Source organism: Haplochromis burtoni, unplaced genomic scaffold (genome assembly GCF_018398535.1).
Source record: "Haplochromis burtoni strain Fernald_Lab_line unplaced genomic scaffold, NCSU_Asbu1 Contig_889, whole genome shotgun sequence".
NCBI lineage: Eukaryota > Metazoa > Chordata > Actinopteri > Cichliformes > Cichlidae > Haplochromis > Haplochromis burtoni.
The window spans coordinates 108,376-119,867 of record NW_024583250.1 but is presented as its reverse complement, the minus strand read 5'-3'; the positions used below and the strand labels follow the sequence as shown (position 1 = coordinate 119,867).

The 11,492-nt window shown below is 38.6% G+C and overlaps 2 protein-coding genes across 2 annotated transcripts in view; one reads left to right on the top strand and one right to left on the bottom strand.

The window, feature by feature from the left end:
- The first annotated feature begins 2,168 nt into the window (after positions 1 to 2,168).
- LOC102290907 (E3 ubiquitin-protein ligase TRIM21-like) lies at positions 2,169 to 4,745 on the top strand. Its single transcript, XM_005951028.2, has one exon. The coding sequence runs from the start codon at positions 2,169 to 2,171 to the stop codon at positions 3,831 to 3,833; it is 1,665 nt and encodes a 554-aa protein (XP_005951090.1). The 3' UTR covers positions 3,834 to 4,745.
- Positions 4,746 to 8,285: 3,540 nt separating this feature from the next.
- The window catches only part of LOC121812854 (CD209 antigen-like protein E), a gene marked incomplete at its 3' end in the record, with an annotated part of 17,454 nt that continues 14,247 nt past the window's right edge, over positions 8,286 to 11,492 (bottom strand). The window contains 4 exon segments of the mRNA XM_042215991.1: positions 8,286 to 8,401; positions 8,683 to 8,849; positions 9,089 to 9,259; positions 10,359 to 10,364. Coding sequence (XP_042071925.1) covers positions 8,286 to 8,401; positions 8,683 to 8,849; positions 9,089 to 9,259; positions 10,359 to 10,364 — 460 coding nt within the window.

The following is an 11,492-nucleotide window of genomic DNA, read 5'->3' as shown; positions in this document are numbered from 1 at the left end:
AATTCTGATGGCAAAAGAGCCAAACGGGACAGGCAAAAAGAAAGGAAAAAAATAAATCTAGCAATAATGAGCAGTCACTTTATTAACAGTCACTAAGTGTTCAAAGTGAAAAACTGAAGATCAAAAAACATCTGGAATCTAATGCAGAGTTAGACTGTTCAGGTTTTTTTTCTCTGGTCAGTCATTTCTGCAGTGTTGCTGTAAAGTTACTCCCCAAGTGATCATATAGAACACAAATATAAAAATGTACATGGAGAAAAATGTCAAATGTTTCTTTTTCGCTACATTTTCTTACTTGAGGAGTTTTGCAGTTTAACAGGTTCATGCTTCCAAAGTGCTTTCACCAACACTGGCTCTTTTATGCTGCAAAAAAATCCCATTAAATGAGAACATTTTAAACTCTGCTTGTTTCACATGTATGTATCTGTGATCATGTCTGAACCTGCAGAAGGAAACAAACCTGAAAACAGAGGTGAAGTAAGAGGCGGAGTGAGACGAGACAGACGAGATTCACCTTAAAGTTTGTGGATGACAGAGCTGCAGTCGAGACACATCTCTGTGCTTCTCTCTGAAGAAAATCCAACTGAGTTCATATTTTATTTCCCAGCATCTGACCTGAATCTGATTATTGGTGAGTACACCTGATATTTATTGTGTTTTAACCAGAATTAACAGAAAACTTCCAGCTTTCATCAAACAGGAAGTTTCATTCATTTATGCTTATTCATTTTATTGTTATATGTAGCGAAAGTCAGTGTCACAAACTACAGTTTTTATAGCCTAAAGTTGTAAAAGAGTCTGTAAAATCTGCCAAATGTGGCAATAAATACATAAAGTTGTCACGATCAGGTGTCCGTTGAATGAAGTTTGTAGTCTGCTGATGCAAATACAGAATGCAAGAGATGGAGGTGAACATAAAGCGAGTCTTTAATACTGTTTAGTCCATCCATCTATTTGCTTCGGCTTATCCTTTCCGGGGGGGGGGGGGGGGGGGGGGGGGGAGGCAGGGTAGAATTGAATAGAATAATCCTTTAATTGTCCCACAAGGGGAAATTTGGGTGTAACAGCAGCGAGAAAGACACATATACAAACAAACAGTACACAAGACACAGAGCAGAAACATACACAATTTTTACATATTTACATGAAGGACAATGGCTACCAAAAACTGAGTACTGTACTGTAATAAAATTAAAATACAGATAAGAGGCAATCCCTGGTTATAGTGTGAATCAGTTGATAAAATAGTGCAAGGTACAGCGCTACCCTGGACAGGTCGCCAGTCTGTCGCAGGGCTGACTACTGTTTAGTTCAAAAAAAAAAACCAGTCCAAAAACCACAAGAAACAAAACCCAAAACCAGGAGCTTTAAGGAATAATACTATTGGAACTTAGGGAGAGAAAACACCAGGAAGCACATGCCCAACAAGGAATGATGGGAAACTGAGACAATAAACACAAAAGGTAGAGAGGTAAGAGGAAACAGGTGGAGCGGGAACAAATCAGGGATGATGAGACAAGAGAAGTAGAACACAAAATAAAGCACAGTGACAAACAACTATCAAAATAAAACAGAAAGTAACTATTGGAGACAAAAGACTCAAAGATACAAAACTGACAGACCGGACACACAGAAGAATAAGGAAACAACAAGACAGTATACAAAATAAAAGTTGAACCTGCTGAAAGCAGCCAAACACTGAAACAAATACTCAAAGATTAATGAACAATGAGACTGAGAACCAGAATGTTAAATAAAGACAAGATTTTAAAGTTTGTAATTGAAAACTGTGGATCCAAAACCCGGGACTGTGACACAGGGACAGAACAAATCAAAACTCAAGTATATCTACAAGCATCATCAGGGGATATGCAGCTATTTGCATTTGTTGATCTCAGTGAGGTCATGAAAACACAGGATTTGAATCATCAACCTTTGTGTCTCTGCCAGAAAAAGTGACTCACCAGGAAGAAGTCTGGTTTCATTTCTTGCCTTGCTTTTCATCAAACACATTTTGAGTAAAAAGTTTAAATTACACAATTTAATTCATTCGATGTAAAAGACCCACAGAAAAAAGGAAAAAAGTATATTTGTTGTTAACGTGTACGGGAGATATTCCCAAATGTATATTTGCTAAAATATTCTTCTGACTTCATCAGAAAGCCATAATGAGACCAGAGGAGCTCCTAAACATCCTGGAAGATTTAACAGACGATGAGTTTGAAGGCTTTAAGTGGCGCCTGCAGCAGGGAGAAGTCCTTGCCAGTCGACCAACCATCAAAAAGAGCCGACTGCAGACGGCAAAAAGACGGGACACCGTGGACCTGATGGTGCACACCTACACTCTTCCTGGAGCTGTGGAGGTGACCAGGAAGGTTTTAGAAAGAGTCTGCAGGAATGATCTGCTGCAGAGTTTGTCTGCCAGCTCAGAGCAACAAGCTGCCGTACCAGGAGAGGTTCCCTGTGACGTCTGCACTGGAAGCAAACTGAAGGCCCTGAAGTCCTGCATGGTGTGTCTGACCTCCTATTGTGAGACGCACCTGGAGCCTCATCTGACAGCTTCACGTCTGAGAAGACATCATCTGGTAGAGCCCTTGGAGAACCTGGAAGGCAGGATGTGTATGAAGCACGATAAACCTCTGGAGCTGTTCTGTAAGACTGACCAGACATGTGTCTGCACGCTCTGCTCTGTTTTCAAACACAAGACTCATGAGTTTGTTCCTCTGAGAGAAGAATATGAGGGAAAGAAGGCAGAGCTGTGGAAGACAGAGGCTGAAATTCAGCTGATGATCCAGAAGAGACAACTGAAGATTCAGGAGATCAAAAAGTCAGTAAAGATGAGTAAAGATTCTGCAGACAGAGAGAAAGCAGAAGGTTTTCAGGTGTTCACTGCTCTGCAGGAGTCTGCTGAGAGGGGAATGAAGAAGCTCATGAAGGAGATCGAAGGCAAACAGAAGACAACAGAGAAACAGGCTGAAGGTTTCATCAAGGATCTGGAACAAGAAATCTCTGAGCTGAAGAAGACAAGCTCTCAGATGGAGCAGCTCTCACACTCTGAAGACCACCTACACGTCCTCCAAAGCTTCTCATCCCTGAAAACTGTTTTACCCACGAAGGACTGGACAGAGATCAGAGTTCATCCACCTTCATATGAGGGAACTGTGGTTAGAGCTGTGGCTCAGCTGGAGGAGAAACTCAGGAAATGCATGAAGAAGAAGCTGCTTGAGTCTGAGCTGGAGAGGGTCCAGCAGTATGCAGTGGATGTGACTCTTGATCCTGATACAGCAAATTCGAGACTCATCCTATCTGATGATGGAAAACAGGTGCATTGTGGTGATGTGAGGAAGAATCTTCCAGACATCCCACAGAGATTCTCTCCATGTCCTAATGTTTTAGGAAAGCAGAGTTTATCATCGGGCAGATTTTATTTCGAGGTTCAGGTTAAAGGAAAGACTGCCTGGGATTTAGGAGTGGCCAGCGAGTTGGTCAACAGGAAGGGAAAAATCACGCTGACTCCTCAGGATGGTTTCTGGAGTTTAGGCTTGAGAAATAGAAATGAGTACAGAGCTTTTGCTAGCCCTTCAGTCCGTCTCTGTTATCAGTCTGGTCCAGAGAAGGTGTGGGTGTTTGTGGATTATGAGGAGGGTCTGGTTTCGTTTTATGATGTGGATACTGCAGCTCTTATCTACTCCTTTACTAGCTGCTCCTTCATTCAGAAACTCCACCCATACTTCAGTCCCTGTCTCAATGATGGTGGTGAAAACTCAGCACCTCTAATCAACTGTCCTGTCAATCAAATCGAGTCAATCAACAGATTTTATTTGATGAACTGATTGATTTTTATTGAAGGGAACCAATGAACATGTTCAGTGTAAATACTCTACAGTTTCCATGTTTTCTATAGACTCTGAATATTGTGGCCTCTGATTTATGCTTTTGTTTGACTCTCGTGGGATTTGAAGCAAACACAAGCAAAAAAATGAATCAGGAAATTTTCCCACTAAGTGATTATAAAATATCAGAGAATGAATCTCAGAAAGCTTCATTTAAGAATAAATGAACAGTGACCTTGTAACTGTTAACAAAATTAAGCATTACACTTTTTGGTCTTTTGAAATTGATGTTTGAGACTGGACTGTTTCAAACACTGAAAGTCAGATATCTTTACACTGTGCGTTGATTTGTTACCGTTTAATATTTTCTTAACCTCTTGTAAAGAAAAGATAACTGTTGTATGTAAATAATAGTGAAAAATACTGCACAAAACTACTGCTTATTTATGGCACAGTCTCCATCACGATAACAACAAATCTTTCTTCTGTGAGTAAACAGCGCCATCATGTGTTGTACAAACATGACAAGAACACTTATGATTCAAATGTATTATGGAAGGAGATGTTTAGAAATTTCCAATTTTCAAGATTTTATTTTAAATTGTCAAGTGAGTTTAAAAGTGATGCTAGAGGTAATGATTTAATAGCTAATCAGTACGCCATATCAAAGAGTGGTTGAAAATGTAATTTTTATTTGTTTTCTGCAAACCAGAAACTCTGAAATATTTTGCATGTGTAATTTTTTAAATGCATTTTATTAAAAAGACTGTCACTTAATCTCGCCAGTACATATTGATTGATTTTCTTTCAGTGCTTACACCTGTGTATAGTAATTTTCCCATTCATTTGTGATTGTCTACTCAGATTTGACCATTTTATCTATGAATAAATAAGTTTTCTGCTCTATGATGCAAGTTAGACCCTCTCTATTTTATACTTTTTTTGTGTGTGTATTAGCTTTTTTTTAATTTAATACATTTCGAAACTGACCATATGATATCATAAATATATTGATGGATGATTTTGTACATGTCTAGATTAGAAAAATGGTAAATGAAATAGAAATAGAAAAATCTAACATAAGATACTATTAAACTTTTTAATAAGTCAAAGAGAAAATTAAACAAAAATAAAATACATTTTTAAAAAAGTGTTACCTGCTTAAACTTGCTGCCTTTTTTAGCCGTACAAAGGAGATAAAACTAAACAGGGCATTATACCTCTGCTCCACAGGCTGTGACAGCACCTCAAACAGATGTGGCAGGTCATCTCATCACCTTCAAATAACCACAGCAGGTCATGACGCCTCACCACCAAGAGTGCCAGAGTGCTGATGCTACAATCTGGGCTAGCTCCTGATATCATGCAGTGCCTCATATTAGAAACTTGGTGGTTTGAAAGTTGAGTAAACTGTGTAATGGTGACATCTTCTGGTCCAGTAATATCTTCACACATGATTAGAGAATTTTTTCAATGTGGCTGCAATTTGATGGGAAATAAAGCCATAGGTGGCCCAGCCTGAGTGATGAATATTTAACTCATGTCTAGGTAGCTTATGTGATCCATGGGTTGCCTCTTTTAATCCACAGCAGACTTGATGCCCTCTTTGCAATATTGATGCGCCTGATTTAGGGGACTTCTTATTGTGCAGTCCCCTGAATCATAACAGCTTGAAGTGTGAAGTGTCTGCCCGGCAAAACCTTAGCAGGACCTCAGTGGGGTAGCAATAGCTGCTCCTGCTTAGACGATCCCCTGCAAACTTCCCATACTCAGCTGTCTTCCTCTCAGTTAACTCTACCACCTGAAAGACCAGATGACTTTGACACACGCAGCCATGACCTGGGTGTGGTCATGGCTATGGAGACAGGTTCATATATTAGTATATAGAACAAAGCATAACACAGTAAAATGTACAAATACTTAAGTAAAAGTGCATTAGAATTGTGTTTCAATGAAGTGCTTCTGCAAAACAATACGATATATCATTCTACAATTGTTTATAACTTGTGTAGTTCATATTTCTCTGTAGTTTTCCTACTTACATCCTGTTCATAGCCTGTACATAGCTCGTACACCCACTACAGCCTGTACATACTTATAGTTATAGCATATTCATAACATACCTTCATACCGTGTACATTATAACATACCCATAATGGACCCTTTTCTGTAATATATCTGTATATCTATATTATTGCTAATATATATTTTGTAATATATCTATATTGTGGCTAAAGCACTTCTGGATGGATGCAAACTGCATTTTGTTGCCTTGTACTTGTGACATGTGCAATGACAATAAAGTTAAATTCTGTTCTATTCTAAAACTACTGCGTTGCATTTAAGGACTGGATCTGTCCGTGCTGTTTAGAGCTGGGCCTTTGCCACCTGTAATATAATAAACTCACTTTTATGTTTTATTCTTACTGACCACTCAAAGTCACACTTTATATTTTTTACAGGCGATAAATTAATACAGGACTTTACCCTATGCACCTAAAGCACTTTATCTACCTCACATCCACATCCTTTCTAGAATTAAATTAACCTAACGTGTATGTCTTTGCACTGTGGGAGGAAGCAAGAGAAATGTAACGTGGTACATTTGCAAACTCCACCTATAAAGGAACCAGGAAGCTTCATGCTGTCAGTCCACCATGCCACCACATGTCAGGCTTCATGTCTGTGCCAAGGCACCCTCTCCTTCATCTTCACATGGTCACTATCCTTTATGTGCATCAGATATGATCGCCCCTGTGCTGTTTTACTATCGCATTGTTTGGAGATTCCACCATGATCCTTCAAAGACCAGCAGGTTTCTGTCTCTGTTCTTGTGACAGTTCTTGTGACAGTGTCAAGGTCAGCTTTGAACATTAACATTGTTCCATAAAATATACAAACAGACAGTTTCCAGTTAGTTCACAGTCTCAAGAATCCCTATAATCACCACACTGTTTTATCTGACCCACACCAGTGGATCTAAAGTCCATCTCTATTGATACAAGTCAAATTTGACCAGGAACAGCCTCAGTGTACAAAGGTCTGTGCACCCATGTAAAATTGTAAACATTTTTATCATGTGTATTTTGGGCCACTTTTTGGAAAAGTCATCAAATTACAGACTAAACAAATTTAATTAAGGGTATTTTAGTTGCAGTCATCATATAAGGAGTAAATATGTATGTTGATAGATTCAAAGTGTGGAACAAGATCAAGAAAAAAATCTCCAAGGGAAATAAATCATAAAGGCAAAATTTGTAACAGAAAACTCTGCCATTAGTCTACAGCCAAACTCTTCCTGCATCACCACATGCTTCTGACACAAGAGAACCGGCTCTTTCAGCTCCCAACCGGCTCTTCAGGTTGTTTTGTCACTTTAATTAATTTATTATCAACAACAATATAAAATTATGCACAAAAGGAATTACTAATGTAAACAAAAGTGGTTTTATTTATAAATGTTTATACAAAAATATATACGGTGGCCCCTAGAGACAAAGCACATACAAACTCTGAAACAAGTACAAACTCCAAAGCACGTACAGAGCTACCTAGATTACTTACATGACACAATTGAAAGCATGTGTGTATTGTTTGCATATTTATACACAAACACTCATATATATTCAAATAAATTTTAAAATATGTTCATTTACCTGTTACTACCACACACCAAATCCTGTTATACTTCCTGGCTTGTAGCCACGAGGATCCTGGAGCACTTCTATTGTGTTTTAGGAGCCACGTAAATATGCTTTATTTATTCACTCCACATAAAATGTTATAAATAAATTATAAAATACAAAAACCAACTATTTATATTTCAACTTTTAACTATTTGAATTTTCAGCTTTTCCCTTTTAAAGAAATTTAAAGTGAAACAACACAAAACACTGCAAACCACAACAAAATAAAATATAAATTAAAATATGCAAAACAAAAAGAGGATGACCATTCTCTGTCATATGGGCCTGGGATGATTATTTGGGAGAGTGTTTTCCTGCTTGGAATTGTATACATAGGATTCACTACATGGATAAACTTTATGAATCCTTTATCATCCGCAACGGAAAATAGTTGTGGATGATTACTATACCTTTCTAATGTGATGATGTTGTCTCTGATTGTTGCCTCTGGCCAGTGGCGTGCACAGACATTTTGGGGGGCAAGTGCTCCAGGGGGAAAAAAGGGCACTTTTTGCATATGTGGAAAACCTTTTCTTTTTATAATAAAAAAATCGCACAGGTTAAATGCAATTTGACTTTTATTTCAAAACATTCTCTAAAAATCAAAAATCACACCACAAATCTCATTTGGCACCAAACTTGTTTTTCATTCACTGTTCTGTTAGCACATTGCATCGTGTTGTAAGGCAATGCTAACATGGCCACGTGTTAAGTTTTAGTCCTGAACAGGTTGGGAAGAAGGTAAGCAGAGAAACAAACGACCTACCCTCCGATCAGCGGAGTGCCGTCGACCCATTTCCACTCATCTTCTGTTTTTTCATCAGTTATTCCAAACCAGTAGGAGTTCCAGTGTCCTCTGGGAAGAAGATTCCAAAGAAATGTCTGAAAGGAAACATACAGAGGAAGCATTCACATTCAAGAAAGCATTAATCAGTAATGACTTTATACAATAAAGGGCGTTTATAGAGTCAGCTCTTTCCTTGCTCTGTTTAAGGGAATTTTACATAAGAAAATTCCACAAAAGCCCAAATGAGGCAGAAGTAATGTTTTGTTGTTGTCAAAGAAAAAAAAGCCAGAAATCAGTGTATCGCTCCTTGGCACCACATGCATACAGCATGACTGCATCTTTAGTGGAAAACACAATGAAATTGATCAAACTGTACCTGCTCCTCAGGTGTGTGGATGATGGCCAGGTGAGCACCTTTGCTCTCACAGAATGACTTGCTCTCTGGCCAATCCCGCGAGTTCCTGGAGATTAAGTAACAGCTGTTGTTAAAGAGGTGCCAGTCGTTGGGGCAGACGATAGGAGCCGACGTCACCACAGCAGGAGCTGATGAGACAAGAAAGGAAATTGGTGCAACCAAAGATATTTACTTAACGGCTGGTAAATAGCTGATTCACTATGCTTGTTAGATGGGTTATAAAAAAAAGTAATCTTAAATTAAATCAGACTAAAGTCTTATTGAAAGGATCCAGGCTGTATTTGACAGCTCATAGAGGAGACGATTCATTCTTGTGGCTTCACAAAGATGCATGAATGAAAACGATAAAGAAAAATGAGGAGTCTACCTTTAGTAGCCATCTTTGCAGCGAGCTTGGTCTGCAGCTCGTCCTTCTCTTTCTGCAGCTGTTGTTTCTCCTGCTGCAGCTTGGCGATAGACGCTGTCAGAGCTGACACATTTGCCTCCTGCGTCTGCTTCCCTAAGGATGCCTCACCACCACCCTGAGGTTTGTTTTTATCTGTTAGCAGTATGAAAGTAAGTTACATAACGTACTGTATGCTGAAGGATTACAATATACTGCCAAAAGTATTTGCTCATCTTCCTTTACACATGTATGAACTTGAGTGACATACCATTCTTAATCCATAGAGTTTAATATAACATGGGCCCAGAAAGCTTTCCACAAGGTTTAGGAGTGTTTATGGGAATTTTTGACCATTTTTCCAGAAGCAAGTTTGTGAACTGAAGTTGGAGGCTTGGCTCCAGTGTCAGTGACTGACCATCCGTAAATGAATTAGAGACCCCGCTCTTACTCGTTGCAAAGTGTTCTATCGTGTTGAGGTCAAGACTCTCTGCAGGGCCATTTATGTCTCATTCATGTCTCATTCATGACTTTGTGGACCTTGTTTTGTGTTTAGTGTGCAGTGATGTTGGAACAGGAAGGAGCCATGGCCAAGCTGCTCCCCCAAAGTTGGGAGTGTAGAATAAAAAGGGGATGTTTTTTCCTCTTCTAGTTTCATCATTTTAATATGGCACTATTAGTTCATTAGAATCATATAACCAGCTTTGCATTGAATATATACTGAAGTTTTTGACCTTACATTAGCCTTTGTATTACAGTGATTGTTATAACTCTAGTTTGATTTTTTACTTACAGGTACCAGAATAATAATATGATCTTTCATTGCAGATGTGACCATGATCAACTTATACATATTGCAGTTTGTTGCTTATTATAGAGTTGTGCTCAAGTTAATTAAGGGTTAAAAGCTACAGTCAGCGTGAATGTCTGACTGATCTATGGAGGGGAAAGGCTTCGAGCATAGAGGGCCGCACGCGCTTACATACCACTGATATCATATTATTCTTTGTGGTCTTTTATTCAATTATGTTTTTTGCTAAGTTTAAAGTGGTAGTTAATTAAACGACATTGATTAAAATATTAAATACCTGAGTCAGTTTCCGGGCTTTTTAGAGAATCAGTGAAAAGCATAAATCATCACTTTCATGTTTAATCATTAATGATTGAAATGAACTGAATAGCGTTTAGAAGATTTGTTAATTTGTTTGTCTTTTGTTAAAAAGAGTGGTTTCAATAATTTCAGACACACCTTGCAATTGTGCTTATGATGAGTTGGCACTTGGTCTTTTGAAGGTCATAAGCTTCGTTCGGCGTGATGGTCCGGACTGATATATTGCAGGTTTTGACTTTGAGTGCAGAGGGCTAAATGCAAACACGCTTACACAGCACTTATACGATGTTATTCTTGGTGATCTTGTGCTCAGTTATGTTTTTTGTTATGTTTTAAGTAGTGGTAGCTGACCAAGCATTATTCATTTAGTATTATACACTTGTTTTAGAGCAATACACACTGATCGTCTTAATCAATGTGGAAGTCCTTGTAGCTGCAATGTTGTGTCTCCAGGGGACGGATGGTTCCAGGAGACGGGGGGCAGTCAGCGTCTGCCCTCGGGAAGGAGACAATGTTATTTTTCTGTGTTAAATAAAACTGTCAACATTGATTGTATTACACCTGTCATTACGCATGAAGGGGCGTTCTAATACCCTGATTTTCACAAAACTATGGAGATGTGTTTTTTGTGATGAGATCTGAGGCTGTCTGCATACAGTTTCCATCTCCCACGTGTGTGACCATTAAAATCATCGTTTGACTTGAACCCGGCCGGACCAGTGTTGTTATTGTGGTTTTTCTCTTGTCTCCATCCCCAATATTTTGAACCATAACAGGAGCATGTAATTGTCCTTAATGTTTTGGTATGCTGAAACATTAAGAGTTCACTTCACTGGAACTAAGGGGCCCGGCCAAATCCCTGAGAAACAACCCCACACCATAATCCCCACTGCTCTCAAATCCCAAACCCGAAATCTGTAGCTTCTGACTCTGCACCTCAGCATCCACTGATCGTGGCTGTAATCCACAATCACTTTCACTTTGTTGTAATAACACTAACAGCTGACTGTGAAATATTTAGTAGTGAATAAATTTCACAGCTGGACTTGTTGGTTCGGATCTGATCACAGTTTTAAGTCAGATCAATTTTCAGATCAGCAAAAAAAGAAAAGAAGACAAGAAAATTTTAACTCGTCATTTATTTATCTATGTATTTTTTTGCCCATTAAAAAACATTCAACTCAAGACTCATAAAAAACAAATTAAGGTGCAATATAGGGCAGTACAGTGCTTTGTATCTACCACTCTGCTGTGATATAATGAGCAGTAATTGTCACA

Excerpts from the sequence above, each read along its gene's own strand:
- LOC102290907 (XM_005951028.2), top strand. The coding sequence starts at position 2,169 with ATGAGACCAGAGGAGCTCCTAAACATCCTGGAAGATTTAACAGACGAT.